Source organism: Phyllostomus hastatus, unplaced genomic scaffold, assembly GCF_019186645.2.
Source record: "Phyllostomus hastatus isolate PE091 unplaced genomic scaffold, TTU_PhHast_1.1 phas_contig_210, whole genome shotgun sequence".
NCBI lineage: Eukaryota > Metazoa > Chordata > Mammalia > Chiroptera > Phyllostomidae > Phyllostomus > Phyllostomus hastatus.
In genome coordinates this window covers 11,630,796-11,653,570 of record NW_025333737.1, presented here as the reverse complement: position 1 = coordinate 11,653,570, position 22,775 = coordinate 11,630,796, and the positions used below count along the sequence as shown (strand labels likewise).

Genomic DNA, 22,775 nt, shown 5'->3' with positions numbered 1-22,775 from the left:
TTCTCTGTATTTCTCAGTCTGTTTTTATTCTGCTTCTTTATTTACTTTGTTTTTTTTTAGATTCAATTCTTTATAGGTATGTATTTATTGCCATTTTGCTGTTATATGTGTATTTTTAATCCGTACCCAAGGGCATGCTTATTGATTTTTAAAGGTGGGGGAGGGAGAGATAGAGGGAGAAAAATATTGATGTGAAAAACATTGATTGGTTGCCTCTTGTATGTGCCCCAACTGGGGACCAAATCTGCAACCTAGGCATGTGTCCTGTCTAGGAATCGAGCCCATGACTTTTCGGTTTACGGGACAATGCTCCAACCAACTGAGCCACACTGGCCAGTGCTGTTCATATTTTTAAAATTTTTTTTCTTCTTAAAGAAGACCCTTTAACATTTCTTGTAATGTTTGGTGGTGATAAACTTCTTTAGCTTTTTCTTGTCTGGGAAACTCTTTATCTGTCTCTGGATTCTAAATGATAGCTTTGCTGGGTCGAGTGATCTTGGCTGTAGGTCCCTGCTTTTCATCACTTTGAATATTTCTTGCCAATCCCTACTGGCCTGCAAAGTTTCTGTTGAAAAAACAGCTCACAGACTTACAGGAGCTCCCTTGTACATAACTATTCTCTTGCTGCTTTAGAGATTTTTTCTTTGTCCTTAACCTTTTGCATTTTACTTATGATGTGTCTTGGTGTGCATCTCTTTGGGTTCATGCTGTTTGGAACTCTCTGTGTTTCCTGAACATGTGTGTCTTTCTCCTTCATCTAGTTAGTGTTTTCAGTCATTATTTTTTCAAATAGGTTCTCAATCCTTTGCTCTCTCTCTTCCTCTTCCTGTACCCCTGTGATGTGGATGTTGTTACACTTGATGTTGTCCCAGAGGTCCCTTAAAATATCCTCATTTTTTAAAATTGTTTTTTCTTTTTGGTGCTCCAATTGGGTATTTTCTGCTACCTTGTCTTACATATTGCTGATTTGATCCTCTGCTTTGTCTAATCTGCTGCTGATTCCATTTAGTCTATTTTTCATTTCAGTTATTGTATTATTTCCTTCTGTACCTCTTAATGCTGTTGGAGTTCTAAGTTTTTTTGACATCCTTATAACCATTGTTTTTAACTCTGTATTTGGCTGCCACCCGCTGCCACCTGCTGGCTGCCTGCTGGCCTCAGCCACTGAAAGAGTCTTGAGCAGTATGCAAGTTGCATGAAGCATGTTTTCAGATATTCACCGTAAGGGGTGTGGTGTTCACCAGGTTACTAAAAATTCAAACTTGGTACCTGTCCTGGGTCTGAGGCCACTGAGCAAAAGTCTCAGAGTAACCTGAGGCCAGCTGCCACCTGCCTCCTGCCTGGGGCCTATGGACCTTTGCAAGATTCTCAGGGAGTTGTTAGTGTGGAGCTAGTAGAGTTCATCAGTCTAAAGCAGGCTAAGATTTGACAGTGTGGAGGGCGGGCTTACCACAGGAAAGGGGGTGCATGTTGGGTGTGTGGGAAGATGGCCCTCAACCTAAAGCCATACAACTCAGCTTCTCTCGGTGTGTCTCTGGAATCCCCCAAGCTTGCCCAGTATTCTTTGAGAGTTTCTAAAACAAGGCCCAGGAGAGTTCAGGCCCAGGCTGGTTGTTACTGGCAGAGCCTACAGCCATATGTGAACTTGGTAGGGCAGACCTCAGGGAGTCCTCAGGATGGAGTTAGTGCGGTTCCTAAGGCTAATGCTGTGGGGGGTGGGGGGAATGCTCGCCCCAGGAAAGATGGCATCTGTGGGTGGCATGGGAGAGGAGTCAACATGGACATTCGTAGCTGTCCTTCCAGCCCTCTCCCCAAAGCCGCACAACCTAGTCTCTCCCCATGTGACTCTGGCACCCTCGGAGCCGCCATCCTCCCCTAGAGCCCAGGGAGGGTGCCTGCATGTGAGGGTTTGTGCACAGCAGCCTTCCACCTCACTGGTTTTCACAGCCACAAGGGGAGCTTTCTCTTCTCAGCACTGGGGCTTCCGGCTGTGGAGGCCCGTGTGGCACTGAGACCCTTCACTCCTCAGTGGGGAACTTTGCAGCTGATATCCCTCCAGATTCTTTTGTTTTCAAACTATAAGAGAAAGTTTATTTAGAAAGTTACAGGGGCAAAAGAAGGGCCTTTGGAAAGAAAGGTAAAGGGAACATGCCTGGGGGAAGAGGAGGGGCAAGGGAAAGGTGCCCGTGCTCCCAGGAGGCAGTCCTTTGGATTGCCGCGTGTGGGTAGAGCTAGACGGGATCCCATCTCTGCCCTTCCTGACAGACTTGATGTAGCTTCTTCTGTTTATCTTTAGTTATAACACTTCTGCTCAGCTAGTCTTCAGGGTATCCGGGTTGACTGCTCAATAACTGAGTTGAAGTTTTGATGTGGTCATGGGAGGAGGTGAAAGCAGCTTCCACCTCCCCTGCCATCTCGGTCTGAATCCACTACCTGTTTTTCTCTACAGCCTGTGAACTAATAATGGTTATCACATGTTCATGGCATTGAATAAAGTAAATTTCGCATAAATCAAGTTTATGAAAATGAAATTTCAGTATCCATGAATAAACTTGGATTGAAACAGCCAAGATAATTCACTGATATGTCGTCTACGGCTACTTCCCCACTGCAACAGCAGAGTGGAACAGCTGTGACAGAGCCTCATGGCACCCAGAGCCTTAAATGTTTACTACCTGGATCTTCACAGAGAAAGTTCACCGACACCCAGCCTGGAGAGTCTGTGCTATTTGCTTAGGGGTTAGAACAGTTCTTAAGACTCTTCTAGAACTGAATAGTCTTAATTATTTCCACTTAATACAGTCGAGAGGCTGAGCTATTATTCTGTGGCTACCATGGTATTATTTCATTCGTGTATTTTTCACCCAAGAAATAAATTAACAGATATTTCTTGGAAATGTTTATGTGTCTGTAGTAGAGTTAAGAGATTTTTTCAGGGAAGTAGCTGTTTTTGTAACTTTAATTGGATCAAACAATGAATGCTGATGAGTCAATAAAAAATGAATCAGTCTCTTTAAATAAAAAAGCCACACATTTATTGCAAATCTAGAAGTACCAGAATGTCCGTATAGAACAAATCAGCAATCCTGTTTTAATTTTCTTCCAAACATTTAAAACCTTGATTATTGACAAACTGAAATTGGCATACATTTTTTTTTCATGCAGTTAACAGAATGGACATAGAGCACATAGCTCAGAAATCAGTTATAAATATTAAACTGTATTTAACATTCATAGTAAAAATTGTTATAAAGTGCTGAAGTCATGTAAGTTTGCAACACTGCCACAAGCTCAGAGTCCTCCTCCAGCAGTGACAGAGATCTGCTACATCCACCTTGTTTTAGGTGTGTCTTTATTTGATGGACACTTGATCATCTCCTGCTGTCCCATCCTCCCCAAGTATTTACAGATTGTCCTATTTCTATGGCTGATAAAACGCTGTACAAAATATAGCAGGTGGTGATGAACTATGCCACTTTCATTTCAGTGCAGAGAAATATTCAAGCTTTGTGTACCTGTAACCAAACTAGGCTTGTTATATTGTTTCCCCCTGAGTTGTCATAAATTAACAGTAAAGATGTATAAGGATGGAGCAGCAAGCATTGACTGTTACCTGTAGTGAGATTCAGTATGTAGGAGTAAGGAACCCACCTGTTATCCTCACATTTGCCCTCTACAAAAAATGGCTAAAATGAGAAATACTATACATGTAGTGTAACTGCAAAAAACAAAAACAAAAACAAAATGACCAGTTAACCTGAAAACTCTGGCAACTCAGAGCAGCCAAGGTTTATATAAGATGTAAATTACAGCTTGTAACTCACGAGAGTAAAATAAATGTCCCTGCTGCCCCATGTAAAATACAGAAATGCTCCAGCAGTTAGATGTTTTCTTTTTTAGATCAGAAATGCTTCAACAATTCAATGAAATATAATTCTGATCAAAGAAGATCCTCAAGTATTCATAGGTGATAAAACATTATTTTAAAATGCTAAGGCAATTTGCTCTGCATTATTTCCCCCCTATAAATAGCACATGTTGCCTTTAATCAGATTGAAGAATCATTGCAACTTGGTCTTTATGGAGTAACTTACAAGAGTAGTATTCTTTGAGGCATTTAAAAGATTGCAGAAGGGAGGTAAAAATGCTGCTTATGTCCCAGATTATATTTCTTTTGATTACTTTATTCATCCTAGAATAACTTAATAATAAATAGTGGTTTAAATTAAAGACACTACAATCACATACTTCTGAATAATTAAAAGCAACAGGAAATGCATTTTTGAATGCTATTCTGTATATTCTGTGTGAAATACTTCTGGTAATGACTGGCCATAAAAAAAGAAGTGGGAATCTTCACATTCATGAGTTTCAAGTTTATATATATAATATATATAATACATATAAATTTATATATATAAATTTGCATTTATTGGCCAAATGTTTGGTCTTAAAGTGTACTTCATTTCCATTAAGTATTTGGATATTAAGAAGCTGTAAGTTTTCAATGTAAACCTCAAGTATTTTTCAAAGGGTTTTAAACAATCTGTTATATTTCTGAAAATGAGAAATGTTAAAACTGATTTAAGATTTTTTTTGAGTGGCCAATTTCATTTCAGTGACCTGGGCTAGACAGCAGTTTGTCACATGCGACAGCTCCTAAAAACGCTTTGCCAATTTACGTCACTGTTTTACAACTGGAATGTGAACCACAGTACTTCTATGTATCTCTGTATTGCTACGGAATACAGCCAGACTTACGTATGGAAGCATGTTTGGTTGTTTTGTTTTGGCTTAGAGAACAAGCAAAAAGAAAAAAACGTAAAAACAAAGAAAAGGATGTTGGTAGTGGTGCTCATGTATACATTCCCTTCAAAATGTCATTTTGAAAGTGGGCGGAGCGGTTAGCTCCTCGACACCACTGTGTCCCCAGCACACCGCTCCCCGCCTCCCACCAACCAGCCAACAGGGTGGCTGCTGTTACATGAAAGCCTATCATACTGGCTCCGTTTTCACTGGAACTTTATGCTCATTCTTCCCAAGGTCCATTTCAAGAAAGTCTTCAGGTATGTCTTGTAAAGCTCTCCCACGGTAACTCTCTGCCTTTGCTTCACCTGCATGAGGGCGCTGGCACAGTCCCTTTTTACACGGTCTCACAAGCGCGAGGCACACCGCGGCCACGGACATGCCAGCGGCACAGGAGTAGAAGGCTCTGCTGTATATCTTACTGTGGTCCACCAACAGACCTGGGAGGGGACATTCGCATGTTAGCAGCACGGACAGAAACCCTTCTCACCCAGGCTCCCCTCAAATTCAGGGGTTTCTCTGCTTTCTTTGTTTCATCTTGTTTCTCTAAAGGAAAAAAGCGTTGAAGGTAGGAATCTTTTCTAGACTGGCGGGGGGAAGAACTAAATCAGACAAACATGCAACATATTTATTAGCAGCTGAGAAAACTGTGTTGCTGAAATGTCTGCATGGGCTCATCTGTCCTAGTAGAGAACCTAAACGTGCTTTGAAGAGGCAATACCCCTCAGACAGGGGAGAGCTCAGTTATTTTCGCTTGGGCTCATTTCAGGTGTCTTTTAACATGGGGTAAGATTTCTAGTCATAGTAACTTCAAGGACCTATTTCAGGTCTACGATGTGAAACACAGCCGTGCCCTTCCTATGAGGAAATACTCTGTAGTCATCAGCTGAGTGAATGCAGAGTGCTGCTCTGTGCTCAGTCCCCTAACACCTAAGAAGGGAAGGTGACTTCTGAGTCCCCAGGTTCTGGAATTCTCAGCAGAGGACACCAGAGTCACAACCCATGGGCCTCCGCTAGCATCTGTAAGGCAGGATGGCACGAGTGGCCGGGGAAGCCCAGGCTGCGGAGTGACTTGGCCACTGATTTATCATTCTACTATTGGCTCACAATCTCTGATCTTCAATTTCCACACATTTAAATCAAGCGAGTTGCTCAGATCATCTCTAATTCTGCCAGTTCTACAATTCTACGAAAGTATTAAAATCAGTGTATTTTTAAATTAGACTTGAACAGGGAGCTACCACAATAAGGGAATACTAAACATTATAGATTATATCATCTATATTACAATGCCTACTTTATAATATAACATTTATAACCTATGAAGCTCTCTCCAGTCTTTCTTAAAAATATTCTTTGCCCTAAACAGCATCATCTTGAACTAATATGATTCAAGTCCAGACCTGCCTAGCTCTGAATTTTTTAAAAAAGCGGGGAGAGTATAGCAGACAAGGATTTGGATTGTGTGTACTTAAATTACCTGCGAGGGGTGGTCCAGCCAGCGCTGCTATGCTCTGAAGGAAGACATAGACTCCAGCGGCAGAAGACATCTTCTCAATTCCCGCAACATCATCTTCTGCAAGCAGTGGAATGTGGGTACCTGCTACTGTTCCAATCATAACACCAAAAAATATGCTACAGGACATTAAACCCCAGAATTCAGTAGCAAAAGTAAAGGCAAATAGAGAGACAGTCAATAAGATGACGCAGATGAGCTCAATATAGATCTTACGAATGGGCTCTCTGTTGAGGACCATACCAGCTCCAATTCTTCCAAAAACTTCAGCAATCGCCATTGTGGACAACAGAAAAGCAGCACGGTCCTCTTCGATGTCCAGGCTAATGCCCAAGGGAATGATGTATAAGGAAGGGGCAAAGAATCCCAATGTTGCAAAGAGACCGAATAACGCGTAACAAATGAAACTTTTCTCTTTCAAGACTGAGAAGTCCAATAAGGGGGCTTTACTGTCGCCATGCTTGGGGCTGGTCTTCTCCAGGACCTGCTGCTGAACGTCGGCCTTCGGCTCCAGTTCCACGTTAGCGTGACTAGGCACATTTTTAGGTGAGGTAGTTAGTTCTACTCCTGAGTCAATGGAATCTATTGAGGTGCGCGTTTTCTCATTTTCAAGCATGTACTGTACTTCTTTCGGGTTTTCGTGTCCAGTTATTTTCGGTGACCCTGGTCCTCTGATTATAATTGGTCTCAGCAGTGCCCCGCAGATGACAATGTTCAACTGCAGCAGGCCCACGAGGAGGAGACTGTACCTCCAGCCGATGTTTTCCTTTAGGGCCGTGAACGCTTGGGGAGGCAGGAGGGAAGCCGAAATAAAAAGGTAAGGTCAGACAGTGGCTCAAAACCCAGGAGAAAATCTCGAGTAGAAATATGGACTTAGGTTTAGAATTAATTTTTTAAAACAATTTACTCAGCAGTGTGCATGCAGTCAACCTGTACTATTTATCCTTTATTCTAGGTTTTGGTGCTTTTAGGAATCAATATGGAGAGAATGCCCATAATGATTATATATAAAACAAAAATTGTTAGCTCAGGCCTTCAAAAGAGTTTTGGGGGGTGCATTTTGCCAGGTAGAGGCAAAAGAAGTGAAGTAAGTTTTTGACCTACATCAAACAGGGGCCTGCAGGTCAAATCCAATCCTCTGCCTCTTTTTGGTAATAAAGCTGGACTGGAACACGGCCACACTCATCTCCAGCTGCTCTGGCGATGTGACCGCACTGTTGAGTAGTTCTGCACGAGACTTTTAGGACACGATACCTAAAATATTTACTCTCTGGCTTTTTCAAAACAAAATATCCAACCTCTGAGCTAGAGCATTATATATCCAGTCATTCAGTCCTTAGTAGTAACGTATTAACTACAAATTAAACTAAGAATCTAAAACCTCAGTGATTATCTTAGAATGAAATGATACAGTTGTCTGGTTTCTACTTTGTGTAATGTCCTTAAGCGCCTGAGTCCTCCTCCTTCCTGCCAGCTGGCTGGGTCCTCAGCCGCTGACCAGAGGCAGCCTGGAGGGTGGGCTGGCACCCAAGTGTGAGGTTGGGAGGGGGAAGACCAAAGGAAGCCTAGAGGTCCAGTGACAGCAGGAAAATCCAGGCCCCGTACAATCTTGAAGTACCTTTAGAATCACCCCAGAAGGTGAAATGATGTTCATTAGAACTTCATTTTACCACATCCTAATTCCTTGAGCGCTGACAGGTACGAGAGAGATGGTACCTTGGTGACCCAGAATATAAGCCCTACATTCCTGGGGGCTCCACTTAGTGTTGTAGCCTGTGTCTTGCTCACATCTGTTGTCCCCCCATTCATGTGGATTCGCTAGAATTGTAAAATATTTTAGGCTTGGGTATTTTGGGTGCTTTATACACATTTGGCAATAATGGGTCTAATTTTTTTCTCTCTGATATTTCTTAAGTCCTGTCAGGCGCCAGGGATATACCTGATGCTAGGGAACAAAGTTCAACAAAATGCGATTTCTACTTTTTGAGCACTCAGGCTACTGATTGTCCCCTCCATTTGATTTAAAAAAATTGGAAACCAGCAGAAAAGTGAAAAGAATGATACCAAATGCCTGCCTGTACTTTACTTGAATTCAATAATTAACATTTTCTCTCCCTGTACATTTTAATGCACTCATATCTTCATTTTCCCAAACTACCCGAAAAGCTTCAGACACCATGACTGCCACCCCAAAATGCTTTTCCATGGATCTCCTTTGAACAAAGGGCAACCCACTGACACATTCATCAGAAGTGGCAGTGAGACATGCGTCTGGGTCTCCAGATACCTGTCTGTGTTAGTGCAGTTCATAAGTTAACCTTAAGATTGAGATTAAACCAGGGATAAACATTTCACTGTGAGATCACACACACACACACACACACACACACACACACAGATAATAAAGCCAACTTTATGAGCACAATTTAAATGCACATTGAAAATGGCTGTTTTAACAAAGGAGAGAAGTAACTGTGCAAATTCCAAATTGTTAATGGATGTTTCAAGCTTTATTACTGCGTATGTGCTGTGATTCTTCCTATCTGTGTAAACTTGGACTAGGATTAAAATGTTTGAATCCCCAGCATGTGGGTGAGGGAGGATAGATCCTCAAAGTGTGCTGGAGAAGAGAAGGAAACCCCCGTTCGCTCTGCACACAGACTCAGTTATCCAGCGGCTGACGGAGGGCAAGTCAGCGCAGCAAGACTAGCTGAGCGGCTTCCCCTGTCTCACACGAACACGCAGACTATTGCGATCCACCTACCCGGTGCAAAAGCAAACATAGCAAAACATTCTCCGGTGGAAGCGACTGCAGTGACCACGGAGCGTCTCTTGTCAAAATACTGTGATAGAATGGTGACAGTGGGGAGAAAGCTAAAGCAGTATCCCAAACCTGTGAAAGTCAAAAAGAACAGTAAGAACCACACACTGGCTGAAAAGATGTATTTGTATGTATGCATACAACCTGTATCCATACGTACATGCCCTATCTATATCTGTCTGTGTATCTCTCTGTCAGCAAGTATGGACTCCTTCTAAGGTGAAAAAGTTTTCTCAGACCCTGGAGAATAAGCCCAGTACACTGTTCTCTTCCGCTATAGCTTAGGATCCTCAGAGTCTGTTTTGGGAAATACTGGACAAAGAAATTAAAATCTTACTTTGTGAAAATGATGTTTTTTGGTGGTAAACTATTACTAAGGAAGTTTTCTTTCTCATTGGCAAATATTAAAAATCAGGCAAAAATTCTTGGGCATCAAGAACAGATTCTTATATCTCCTGGAGTCTACACAGCCCTGTTCAAAACCGTTGATTTGGGACACTTAATTTTAAAGAAAAGAGGGAAAGAGAAAGAAATACCACTTTGGGGTGGAGTCCCCCCTCCCCCTCCCTGTCCTTCCAACTAAGTCTCTGGAAAACTTTGGAGCAGAGAGGAACACTTACCGGTGATGATGCCAATTGCGATGTACATGTGGTAAACCTCACGGGAAAAGGAGGCCACCACCATCCCCGTGCTGACGAGCACTCCTCCCGCCATCACCACCAGGCGGTGTCCAAAACGGTTGCTCAGGACAGTGGAGAGCGGCGCTGCATTAAAAGAGTACAGCGTCGTCACCTTTTAACTTCCAGAGGTGTGTGAGCTTTAATACAGCTTCTTCTCTAAAGTCTTGAACATGGAGAGACAATGCTTAATATATAACACATAAGCATTCGCTTGAACAAGATTCTCTCTTATGGAAAGTCTTGAAGATGGAGAGATGACGCACCCGATATAATACATTTGATGCAATGGTTACTTAAGTCAGTTCAGGAATTACAGGTGGTCCTTGAACACTGTGGGTTTGAACTGTGTGGGTCCACTTACGCTCAAATTTTTAAAAATAAACATGCAGTCGGTCCTCCTTATTCTCAGGTTTTGCACCTGTAGATTCAAGTAACTATGGATCAATAACAATATTTTCAGTCTGCATTTGGTAGTCCACAGATGTGGAGGTCTGACTGTGTGCATTGATCTATGCCATTTTGTATAAGGGACTTGAGCCTCCGTGGATTTGGGTATCTGTGGGTGGCCTGGAACCAATCCCCCACGAATACCAAGGGATGCCTGTTATGTTTGGGGGGAGTCAAAAGTTATACATTGATTTCTGACTGTTTGGGGGTTGGAGTCCTTAACCCCTGCATTTTCAGTGGACAGCTGTATTTTACTGTTCGGTTAAACTGGACAATATATTCCTTGGGCTCCTTCAAGAGAAAGCCAGAGTAATGGTATAAAACTCATCTTAATATTTTTATGTATGTATGTATGTATTTACTTTTAGAGAAATGGGAAGGAAAAGAGGGAGAGAAACATCAGTGTATGGTTGCCTCTCGTGCACCCCGCACGAGAGAACTGGCTCCCAACCCAGGCATGTGCCCTGAGTGGGAATCGAACCAGCAACCCTTCGGTTCACAGGCCCGCACTCAGTCCTCTGAGCCACACCAGCCAGGGCTCATCTCTATATTTGTAAATGAAAGATCTTGAGTTACCATGAGCATCTATAAAATTAGATGTGCATTCTATTTGTTATTCGGTAATAAAAATGGGCTTTCCTATGATTGCTCGAATGATTTTATTTCCTATACTTACTGCTTTGGATCCCTTTTTAAAAAGTTCCATTTAGGGTCAAATTCTAGCATAGTTTCTCTTGATTTTTATGAAAATGATATGAAAGCATGGTGAATTCCCAGTTTTGCACATCAAATGGAGAAGAGTGGTGGGACAGATAATTCTAAGTGGCTGATGGAGGTACTCCACAAAGCTGTCTTTCTTCTTCATGTAGCCACATTTTCATGTTTCCAACATAAGCATGTTTTTGTGAAACCAGGGCCTAGCAGGCCATGTACTTTTGATGTTGCTTCTCTAAAAACAGTTACAATCCCCCAGAACTGGGGGTTACTGCTATCCTCAAAGTAATGTACAGCATCCTAAGAGGCTGCATACAGTAGGTGTCTAATACATGTGTGTTAAATTGAAGGTAGTCAAGGTTAGCAAATAAAGCTTTTTTTTTCCCCTTCAGCTCCTCAACCCCTTGAACATGCTATTACTTGAGACTGGAAAGTGCCAAGAGGTCATAGAGGACACGCATCACAAACACAATCAGTACCATTATGTAGTTAGGCAAATTAAAATGAATAGGGTTTAAGCTAAAAGATATACTGACCTGTAAATGTTAAAGTAAACACACATATTGATATTATCCATGAGATCCTGCTATTAGATTCCTCAAAACTGTCCATTAAGTCGTTGAAGAAGACACCGAATGACTTGATGACACCATAGGTAAAGACTTCGACGAAGAAAAAAGACACAGCGACTGCCCAGCCCCATCCTCCATCAGGCACTTGCGTATAAACATTGGCTCTGGAACAAAGCTGTGATTTCTTCTCAGTCATTCTTAATCTGAAATAAAAAGTTTAAAAAAATCAGACCAATAAGAGCATGAAGGTTGCTGATTCTAACATTCTTTAGCCAACGTGATATAAGAACTTACCGCATTTCTTAGTTTGATGAATATTTACATCACGTGTAGTTAATATAAAGTCTTTGGGGAATAAAGCATATAATAGAGCCTCCACAGAATCTGGAAGTAAGACTTCCAAGCTGTGACAATTAAATGGGAAAAACAAACAAACCTAAGGCATCAGGGAAGGTATTTAGATGCAGTTTGAAGGACAGAGAATGGCCAACAGACCAAGCATCAGTGATGGCCTTGAACTTGAAGACAAGTCAGGTAAAGGAAGATTGACGTGACCCGAAGGAAGGCTATCAGAAATGAAACCTAGAAAAGGGCAGGCTAGGAGGCAGACATTGGCAGCACACCCACCACCTTCCATAGGACTAAGTGCCCGACACACCCTTTGTCTCTGTTCTTGATGCCTGTGACCATTCAGATTATCCAGCTACCCCTCTGATCCCATTTCCCATGCAGCAGCTTTATGATTATGACCAGGGTCCCATGTGGCTGGACTGCCATGAACTATGAACTATATGGAATGGGACTATAAATCCAAATTGTCTTCTGGGAGTTTGGCATGAGGAAGTTACTCAAATTGATCACCCGTTGGTGCATTAGCAATTGAATTTCCATGCACGCTGCAAGTACTACTCTAGAATATAGTGACCAAATAAGGCACTGCCAACTTGTGGGGCCCAGTCAGCCAGTTAACTTAACCTTAAGTTACCCCTGACCTCACTAGGCTTTGCATTCAAACTGCAACAAATATCCGAACAAGATGACTTGTACCTTAACACCACTAAATAAGAGGTAATATTGTATTTAACCCTGGAAGGGGAGGTCCTTTAAGTCTTCTGCATTGGGCTCTAGCACATGAACACTGGCTTTCAAATACTCTGCAATTACATCTACTTCGAAACAGCAATGTGTGGTTTTAGCCCAACTAAAAATTAGTATCTATAATAATGAATCCATGGTCTTAAGGTCTTAATTGCAACCCACCTTGAGTTTAAGAATTCTCTACAACTATACAGTTGTATACATGTGAGTGTTTAGGGTGTGTCTGTATCCTTTCTGTAGCCATTAAGTTTTGTTAAGTGCTAAGGCAGGTTTTATTGATAAATGGAGAGTAACTGAAAAATACAGGACACAACCTCATCTGTCCAGTAGACTTGCCAATTTCTGGTATCGGGATCTGATATTCTGAATTTATAAATCTTAAAAAGCAGCAAATCTGACCCAAGTTAATATGGTTCACCCTATTGATAGCACCATTTCCACAGTAGCCTACTACTCTGAAAGGATTAAACGCTCACTTTTAACCTGTTACTGTCAAGTATTTGGTTGCATGAATTTGGGTATAAGATGCTTTAAGGAGCATAAGTTCTTTGCAGCAAAGGCCTTTGCATTTCCACACGTATTGATGTGTCATTCCTGAGAGCAAATGGGAAGGTGGGAAGGGCAGCTGAACAGCTCAAGATGTTAGCTGAGCAGCTACAGAGCAGTTGTCATCGCTGGTTCCCATCCTGGAAAGCAACTGGTGTAAGATCCGAGCTGAGCCCTTCAGCAGGTGAGCTTTTCACAGTACCACTTCCTCATCAGACTTTCAAAATTCATTCCCAGGATGAGGCCGCAGGAGCAGGAGTGACAACAGTACTAGACCGAAGATTTAGAAGATGCCCCCTCCACCCCGTCCCTAAAGAGAGGGTGAGGAGGAAAGGAGGGAAGTGGGTGGACAGCCTACAACCCAGGTCCTTGGCCCTTACGCCTCCACTTCCATCCCCTCCCAGGCCGGTGAAGCCCACCACTCCTTTACTGTTCTCTGCACTGGTTCCTCGTGTCCCCTGAGATGAGTCATCTGAAATGCTACATCGTTGCAATGTTTCTTTTGCTGAGTTTTGCAATGGCTTTCCTCTTTTGGAACAGTAAAATCCACTGATTTGTCTGACTTTCAGTGTCCTTCAAATTGAACCCCAACTTATCTATGAAGCCTATTTCTTCCTGTCCTAAGACTTGACTCACCTGCCTTGGCCCAAATGGACTCCTCCTTGCCCTGCAGGCTCTAACCACCTTGCCTGTGGCCAGGCCCTTTCCCTAGGCTGGGGCCCCCTGGATACTTGGCCCCTTTAAGGCCCAGTGCCATCAAAATCCACCTTCCATAATGCTTCCCCTGACTGACTCCATCTAAGGGGTTTTCTTCATGTGACAGGTACCATTTAATAATTGGGTATTATTTACTTTAATGAGTCTCTTTTATTTGGTCAATTAAATTTTAAGCTCACAGAAAACAAAATCTGGGTCTATGCCTCTCTATACCCCAACCCCAAGTACTTGCATATAACTTTTTTCTCCCCCAAAAAAGTACCTCTTAGTGCCAGGCCCAAAGCCAGGCCTTGGGAATACTATAGTGAAGAGACAGAGGTGGTCCCTGCCTCCTTGGACTTCAATGTTTGTTGATGGTAATGATAAGAAATGTGAAGACTGAAATGCATATTTAAAACCGTTCCTCCACATCCTTCCAGGGTTCAGCACACTCAGACGAGTAGAACTCTCCAAGGCCATGTTGCCATGATCATGCTAACCTAGAAGGGTGCACATAAGATCTTAGAGTCTTAACAGAGGGCTCAGGACTAACCTGAATATAAACATTTTGGTTTAAAAAAATATTGGGATATAACTGATGAGGTCCCAAAGAGACAAACCGAATCTCTCTCTTTGGCCTAAAATCACTGCAGGATGAAGACAGAGTCTTTGTGTTGGCATGCGTCTCCACGAGTAGGACCGGACCGCGCTCTCTGTAGGAGGCTGTGTGTACCTGCCCACCGTCAGAAGGCTCAGCGTCAGGCCGCCAGTGCCGTTCTGGGGAGGGGTGCCCATCCCTCTTTCTCTTCCTGTCCCGACAGTGGTTTTCATGTGCACAATCCATGGGATTAGGATTCACTTGTAGCCCCAGAATGGAGTTGGAATTACAGAATGTTGGAGCTGGAAGGAAATTTGGACCTCATCTTGTCCATCTCTGGACAATGTAGCTCATTTTGAAAAAAAAAAAAAAAAAGGGAAAACAGCCCCAGAAAGGTGAAGGGACTTGACCAAAATGTTCCAGAATTGAGTCTCCTGCCTCCTGGGCCCTGCTGTATCAGCCCCCAGTGAGAGGGATCTTTTATATAGAGATTGTGAGAAAACGATTTTTTTTTCCTTCAAAAATAAAAGCTCTCTTGGCTTCTGTATGTAGAGAGAGGTCCGTGACCCGATTCTCCAGTTAACTGTGTGACCTTGTGAAAGTCACTGCACCTGTCTGGGCCTGAGCTCCTCATTAGTCGAGTCTTTAGTCACAGGTTTTCTGGGGAATCTTTAAGGCTCCACCTAGCTTTACCAGTTGATATTTCTGAGTATTCAGTATTTGGCACTGATTTTATAGCTCACCTGATTCCTCAGGCCAAAGCTGGCAGCCCAAGGAGACCAGGGAGCTAGGAAGAAGGTGCACATGCTAGATGGTGCTTGGGAAAGCGGGTGAAAGGCAGCTGGACCTTGGTGCGACCCGATCAGCTCGTTAGAAGACAGCAGCTTTTGGACTGCTCCACTGGTTTCCTTTCCGAGTCCCTGCAGCGCATTCAACTTGTTTTGGTTTTTAAAATTTTGCTTTGCATATGTGTTACGCTCCTGAAACTAGACCCAAATGTAACTTTCACTGGCATTCTTAGGTTTTTGGAGGATAGAAATCTTCTTGTTATTACAGAGAATACCGTAAAGCAAAGATGAACCCCCTGCCGAACCAAGTCCTACTTTAAAGCTTATGACTTTATCATCTGAAAGCATCCTACGTCCTGCTAAATTTAGCTCTGAAGATAAGACCACAGTATAGAATAAGAAGATCACCTGGTTTCCAAAACACTCTGGACACTAATTTCCATACTTTGCGTGTCTGACCACATAGGGCCGGCACTTACAGGGTGAGCAGCAGCTCTTTCCAGACCAACTGCCTGGCAGCACACGTGGCACCTGGTGGGTGCTTGTAAGTTTACTAAGCAAATTATGAGTCTTGGGGTGCTCCTGAGCAATGCACTACTCTGTGCTTAGAAAACAGAGTCCTCAAGTGAGGAAGTCCCTGGTTGCAGAATAAATGCTTTCCTGGACTGGTCTCCTTTCCTTTCTTCAATTCATTAAGCGAGCCACCTGGCTTAAACTGTCAGACTCTATTCTATAAAGCAAGAAACTAAGGTCTGAATTTTGAACTTGGTTACTAGAAGCTCCTATAGAGACCAGAATAAGGAAGTATCTGTCCGTTTTGGTTTTAGGGTCACGTAAACTTATCTGATGAAAAGGGTATCAGTTTACTATGTGGGGTCTAACTGGTGAGGCAAATGAGTGACTCTGGTTTTGGGCGAATCACTTTGCTCCTGGATGGTCAGTGTCCTCAATAGGTAAACAATGCAGATGGACTAGATTCCGATGACCTCATATCTCTTTCTGCCCTGAGCAGCTCTAATTCTGATAGGCTTCGACCCTGGCTTGCTCTAAACTACCCTTTAATTTTTTTCAACCCATGTTGGGTCCTCTGACATAAAGTCCTCATGTGGGTTTGTCTTTCTGAAGCCCATTGGCATTATTTGTAAAGTTGTTTACAATCTTGGGGCAATCACTCGGCTCCTAAATTCCACCATCTGTGAAGCAGGGGTTAGAGAGGGCAGGCTGACGGTTTCTTGAACACTCTATGGTTCTGAATGTGGGTTCCTAGCTGCTGTCTTGTCTTCACCCTAATGCTCTTCCAAAGGAAGGACAACAAAAAACATTCGGCAGTTTGCAGTACATCCTATGAGCATTTGGTTGTCTTAACCTTTAAATAAATGCGTATTCTGCCAAAGCTTGCTGAGCTGCTGAGCTTGGGAATTTCACTGTGTTGAGAAAAGGTTTGACCTGGGGGCGTGAAGATTATAAAATATTGGGGTATTATAGACCATCAGAGTGTGAGTCCAGGGTCAGTTCAGAGTATAGTTCAAAATGCAAGCTTTGGACAGAAATGCTGGTAGCTGCTGATATAAGCAAAGCCTAGGCAGTGGATGCATTGCCAATATCCATTCTTCTTAAAGGCATAGTAGCCTGGTAAGCTTTCTACAAGTTGTTTCTGGCCCCGTTTGTCAAAATCATTCTCCATTTAGGTGAAGTTCATTTGAATTCTCTATTTAACGCACCCCCCCCCCCCGCCCCCCGGCCCAAACTTAACCTGTACAGCTGCCTCAGCAGCTTGGAATCACTGGATACAACCAATTCACCCATTTTACAAGATCATGATGTTGAAATCTGAGCCCCTAATTTAAGTGCCTTCCCTCAGGAGTTCCACTGAGGAAAGTTCTCCTTTGGAAACCACAGAAGGGAAGCTCAGGGTTAGTGGTGCTCATTAAGACAGACAGAGCTTTCCCACTTGGCTGCATTGTTTCCTTACATACTGTAACTCCCTACCTTGACCCCCCTTCCCTTCATTATGAGAAGAGATACTTCTGTATCCACCAGGCAGACTGTACTGTTGACCCCCCAAAATGCCTTTTAATCGTGCTTGGAACATTGGGAGATGCGTCACTTAGAGATTTCAGCATAAGCACTTCGTATTTTTTGCAAACAAATCACTTTTTTTATTAAAATTTGCAAACCAGTAAGACTGCTGAGAAATGTCCTTCTCCAGGGTAGAAACCATCTCTTTCGAGAAAGAGCTGGCACGGAGCGTCTACCAGTGCAAACAAAACTAGCTTCCAGATTGGTAAATTGCAATCGCCCCCCCCCCCCGTTTGGCTTTGGGGAGCTTTTTCTAACACTCCTGTGTTTGGTGCATTTTTTGTTACCTCACAAACTTGGCGTTGGTGGAGGTTTAGTTAGTTAGTTTTTGGCTTTTTTTTTTTTTTAAGGAGAAAAAACCGAGAAGGAAACAACTCATTTCCTCTATAAAACCATCCTCCCTTGCTACAAGAACTGCTCGGCTTCAGGGGCGCTTTCCTGTAGTTGGCAGCTCAGAGAACCTTGTAAGTTGAGCGGACCAGGCTTCAGCCGCTGACAGCTCTGACCATGAGGGTGTAGGACCTGTGCTCTGCAGGGAAATGCCTGTTTTGCCCCAGGGGGTGGGGGGGGGGTCACTCTGACGCCCTGGTTGTGAGCTCTGGGTGGGAGATACATGGAGTCCCACTTTCCCTCGCACAGCCTCAGTGGCCGACCCGCGCGCGCGCGCGCGAGCCTAGGGAAGGTACCTCTGACACTTGGCACTTGGGACGCGCAGGCAACTCCATGCGGAAAATCCGTGCAGGCGCTGAGCCTGGCGTCCCTGACTAGCCCCAGGGTCTGGAGCACCTAATCCGGGGCTAGGTACACTCAAAGGCCAAGCCTGCTTTTAGGTATTTTCCGGACCCAACTGTATCAGGGCCAAGATCATTCAACTCTCAGTTGCCCACACTGACGAGAGCGCTTCATCCCAAGTGGCCCCGAGTATTCCCAACTGTCAGAGAACATTTTTCAGAATAACCTCTCCAAAATGTTAAGATGTTAAGTGCTCTCCTCCGCCTCCCACAACCCGCCAGGCAAAAACGCTCCTAACACATTAAAATAAAAACCCACACCCCATAATCAAAGTTTGAAACATGTAAAATAATAAAACCAACTCACCAAGTTAGAAGGGCAGAGAATAAACCCCAAAAGGCTCCCAATAAGGCGTAGGCTCGGCCTCCCCTCCTTATAAGCCGCTGGGTAACATGAGAAAGGTTTAACTCCTTAGGGCGTGGGCCCGAGCCTATCGCAAGTTGGTTCAGGAGGGTGTCACCGGCGCCCGCCCGCAGCGCCCCGCCCAGGCCCCCCACCTATTCCCGTGCCTGGGGCACCCCGGCCGCACCCTCCCCCCCCCCCCCCACCCGCCTGCGCCCGGGTAGTGCGTGCGGCTGCCCGTCTCCCAGCCCCGTGTCGCTGCCTCTCTCTGATCCTATACCGGCTGCAGCCGGTCTCCGCCGGCCTCGGGGGCGCGCCGCCGCCGACCATGTGCTGCGAGCGCCGCGAGCGCCGCGGAGGAGGGGGCCTGCCAGGAGCGCGCGCGCTGGCCCACGTGTACCCGGTCCGCACCGGGCGCGCGCCCGTTCTGAGCCAAGCCGGGGGTCACGGAAGGTAACAGCGTCGCCGTCCCGCGCCGGGCCGCTCCCGCGAACGCCTCCCGGGTCCTGGGCGCGTCGCCGGAACCCAACGCGGCTTTATGCGCCTGGCCCGACCAGACCCCGGGGTTCTGCCGCACTGCAAGTGGGGAAAGCGGACTTGTCTGGGGGCGTCTGCACCCTTTCGGCGAGCACTCCCGGCTGGAACCGCTCAGGGTCCCCTGGCCGTCTTCCTTTTCTGCGCCCTCAATCCCACCCGCATCCTGAGAATTTGGGGGTGTGGGATGAAGGGCCCTGGGGATAGTTCCTCGCGGTGCATGCGGCTGTAGCGGCTCCGCGGACAGAACAGGTTCTTTCCAGTTTGAGTGCGAGCTGCGCGCGCGCGGCGCCGCGGTCCCCAAGTTCCTCCTCCGGGGCTCACTTCCCCCAGTTTCGTTAACTCGTGCACCCTTACAGTTCCCGTTTCGGGAGGGCGGGAAGAAGTGTCGCAGTGGCCCCAGGGGAGCTGGCGGCGGCCGGGCTGCTAAGGGTGCCCATCTTCTCCGCGCCCCCCCCCCCCGCAGTTGCCGCATCTGTGTTGAGCGAAAGGATGTGAGCAGCGGGGCTGAGTCAGCATCTCCTGCCGGGGGCGCACGCGTACCGTCCTCCCCCGGCGGAAGCTGAAGTCCACACAGGTGTGTGGCTGTCTAGCCCACGGGGAGCTTCTTGTAACAGAGGGACCGGGTCGTGTGGGGAGTACGTGCCCCTTATCCTGAAGTGCTTGATCCCAAGAGCACTGTGAATTCCGAAGATAATGTACGGGAAACAGTTACCAACGGTCCTTTGGACGAAGCCGCCCCGGGCGTTTCGGAGCCGGTGGGGACGCAGACTATTTTCTAGGGTCCACCCCATGTCCCCACGGTCCATTTGGGACTTGCTCGGAGGTAAAGGCCGTATTCTCCACATTCCCCTGCCGACTTGGCACGGGCTGCTCTCTTTTTGCAGTTCGGATATTGTTTTGATGTTAAACTCGAGAGACCCCGTTCTACGAGTGCACCCATGGAGGGGTCGCCACAGGGAGGAGTGGGTGATCTGAATTTCGACAGAAACCTCACCTAGCTCGCTGCCTGATCTTCCTCAGGAATTGGGGGTCGTGTCTACTGTGTTAAACGCCTTTCTGTGCTGTTACCAAGGTCCCATGTGGACTAGATGGGGGACAGGTATGCTGGTGTCAAGTGCTCTGTCAGGGCCAGCCCTGTACAGCCAGGGGACACTGATTAGCTTTGCAACCTTCTGAGATGGGCGGGAGTAAGTAAACTTCGTAGAGTGTCAACTTCCCAATCTGTGAAAGGGGGACAATGGTGGTGCTTTCGGAATGGAAAGGTTTCATTTATGATGCCTGTAAAGTTCAGATCAAAGTGCCTATGGCAAGCCCACAGTACCCATTAGTTCTTACTGTTTTTTTTATTTGTGGCTGACTGCAATATCCCTGCAAGCGATATTTTTTTTTCCGGGTTGTTTTGTGAAGAATCCACGCATAATGATCTGTGGAAACTGATTGTAATCACTAAAATGAAAACCCTGAGTGCCAAAATGGGACAGACCATAGTGTAATCTTTGACCGTTAGGATCTTACAGCGCATTAGGACCCGCCACTTCATTCAGTATGGAAACGTCATATTTAATACGGCACAGTACTGGTATATTTGAGTGTTGCTTAAGAACCTGGTAGTGCAGACCAGCAGTTAGAACTGAGTGAGTCTAAGCAGGTGAAGAAAGGTCTTGGTGCTTCTGTTTCTGGATTAGAAATATTAGAGGAAAAATGGCTGAAAGCCCTAGAGGTGAATGAATGATTGAGAAGGTTCTAAGTATTTTACCACGTGAAACAGCTGGCTGTTGGAGTGACAGAACCGTAGCAATATAATAACAATCATGCATTATCACTGTCCTTTTTATTATAATTTTTACAGGTTTGCTCTGTTCTCGACTTAGTTTTAACCCCATCATCAGACCCAGGCAGCCGATGCCCCCATTTTATAGGCAAGAACTGCTGAGGCACAGAGCACTGGAGGCATTTGCCCGAGGTTGCACGGCACTGGTACACACACACTGGCCCGCTTTGCAAACAGAGTTCATCTGAAGAGTACAGTTGCCACTAGCGTCTGGAAAACAGCGAGTTGGCTGGGAAACCCAGCCTCGCCAGCCATACAACAGTGACTTTTGCCTGCCTGGTTAGAGGCCACCTTCACCTTGATCCTTCAGTCCTAGTGAGACCAAGCGAGAACACCCCTGCTTCCTTCACTCCTCCTGGGAACGCAAGAGAGGGAAAGTGCTGCATTGCCATGGTGATCACCCTCCTCACCCCCAAACAAAACTAACTCTGTTTAGTTCTGAAGCCGAACAAAAGAACCTTTGGAGTCGGGAGTACAGAACCAGAAAAATTTGGAAATTAAGGAAAGGGTTCATCTTCCTTCTTAGTCTCTTCTGTCGTGTCCCTTCGTTGACAATGGGCAAGGCTGTAGTGATGCCCTTAAAAAGTCCTTCGGCATCTTCTCTGGAAATCAGTTGGCTGTGAGAACCATCCCCATTGCTCTCTTTTCTAGGCATCTCACTTAGGGTCATTTGCATGAAAACAGATTCTTTTGTGCAAAGCTGGCCTGCCTGTTCTCTGTCAACATTTATAGTCCTTCTAGTCTTCATGTTGGGTTGCCAGGCAGATATGACCCTGGCTTGCAAATAAGCTCGCTGCTTTTACCAGCCCGTGAGAACTTCAACTTGGGGTAAGTAGATTGAAAGGAATCTTGTCTGGAGCTCAGAGGGGGAGCAAGCCTGCTTTTGAGGGCTGGGTTTTCAGAGCAGCCAATGAAGAGGGGGAGCACTGGAGGGGCCTTCTGCAGGAGTTCTTGACTGCCCAGAACATCATCTTTCCAAAACTTGATTGTCTGAGAACCCACTGTGGCTCAGGCCTGGTGCCCTATTAGCCTTGCACAGCCCACCTTCCCCTGCTTGACCAGAGCCAGGAATGTACTAGGGTGACCTGTTACATCTGCAAAAGTCTCCAGGGGGGGTGGGATGTTGAAATAGTATGCCAGGGAAATTGCCTTTCAAGTCGATAGGTACCCGCCTCCAGTCCATCTTGTTAAAGATGCATTTTCAATAAAATTGTACTTAGTTATCAAAATTTATGATATATGTCTTAGTATAAATTATTACAGCAATACTTGTGATACTCAATTCAGAAAGGATTTTTAAAATACTTGGAGTAAAATATAAAATATTAAATTTCAATTTATTCACAATATCTATTTCAGAGAAATAGGATAAGGTAATTAAATACTTTTGAATGTAAAAGTGTATTGAGATAGAATGGAAATGCAGTTTTGAAAAAAGAAAAATAATATACAGTTTTTGAACTGCGGGGAATGTGCCCATGTAATTTCTAAATGAATGATGAAGGTTTTCAAATTGCTCTGGTGTTTATGTTATACTTGATACATTTAAAAGGGTGGTTTAAGAATTTTACTATAAAAATAACATTTGCAAATACAATGGAAATGATATCTTTTGCAGTTATTTAAAGTTACAGTGGAACACTGGAGATAACTTACAACTGTTTGAGAGTGGTATGGACTGAATGTTTGTGCCAAGCCCCACCCCCCCGCAGGCTCCATCTCCAACTTCACAGATCAGTCCAACCACCAGTGTGATGGTGTTTGTGAATGAGGCCTTTGGGAGGAATGAAGGTTAGATGAGGTCATGAGGGTGGGGCCCTCATGCTTAGATTAGTGCCTTTATCGGAAGAGGAAGAGAGAACTTCTGTCCCTCTCTGAGCACACCCACTGAGGAGAGGTCACGTGAGGATAC

The 22,775-nt window shown here is 44.9% G+C and overlaps 2 protein-coding genes across 7 annotated transcripts in view; one reads left to right on the top strand and one right to left on the bottom strand.

Moving 5' to 3' along the window:
* The window catches only part of ARSG (arylsulfatase G), a 97,693-nt gene that overhangs the window by 3,158 nt on the left and 71,760 nt on the right, over positions 1–22,775 (top strand). For 2 of the 5 annotated variants that reach the window (XM_045836471.1, XM_045836467.1), the window contains exon 1: positions 18,838–18,948. The exons of 1 other annotated variant lie outside the window; for it this stretch is intronic. The gene's annotated coding sequence lies outside the window, so the exon portion shown is untranslated. Of the gene's footprint in view, positions 1–18,811; positions 18,949–19,512; positions 19,856–20,881; positions 21,692–22,775 lie in introns of those variants that run through there. 2 more of the 5 variants (XM_045836468.1, XM_045836470.1) reach the window with 2 other exon arrangements.
* On the bottom strand, positions 3,032–18,642 carry SLC16A6 (solute carrier family 16 member 6). 2 transcript variants are annotated; one of them, XM_045836472.1, is made up of 6 exons: positions 18,460–18,642; positions 11,521–11,759; positions 9,764–9,907; positions 9,087–9,215; positions 6,287–7,105; positions 3,032–5,246 (listed from the first exon to the last, which is right to left on the bottom strand). In XM_045836472.1, the coding sequence occupies exons 2-6, from the start codon at positions 11,750–11,752 to the stop codon at positions 4,996–4,998; spliced, it is 1,575 nt and encodes a 524-aa protein (XP_045692428.1). In that variant the 5' UTR covers positions 11,753–11,759; positions 18,460–18,642; the 3' UTR covers positions 3,032–4,995. The 2 variants fall into 2 exon arrangements, with proteins under 2 accessions (XP_045692428.1, XP_045692429.1); XM_045836473.1 differs by lacking the exon at positions 18,460–18,642 and having other exon boundaries at positions 9,764–9,986; positions 11,521–11,614.

Bases quoted from the DNA above. Each gene is read 5' to 3' on its own strand.
- SLC16A6 (XM_045836472.1), bottom strand. From the start codon at position 11,752: ATGACTGAGAAGAAATCACAGCTTTGTTCCAGAGCCAATGTTTATACG. The intron at 9,908-11,520 runs GTCAGTATATCT...CTTTTAATGCAG, and splicing joins GTTTACTTTAACATTTACAG to CGCCGCTCTCCACTGTCCTG. The intron at 7,106-9,086 runs GTAGGTGGATCG...TGCCTCCCCAAG, and splicing joins TATGTTTGCTTTTGCACCGG to CGTTCACGGCCCTAAAGGAA.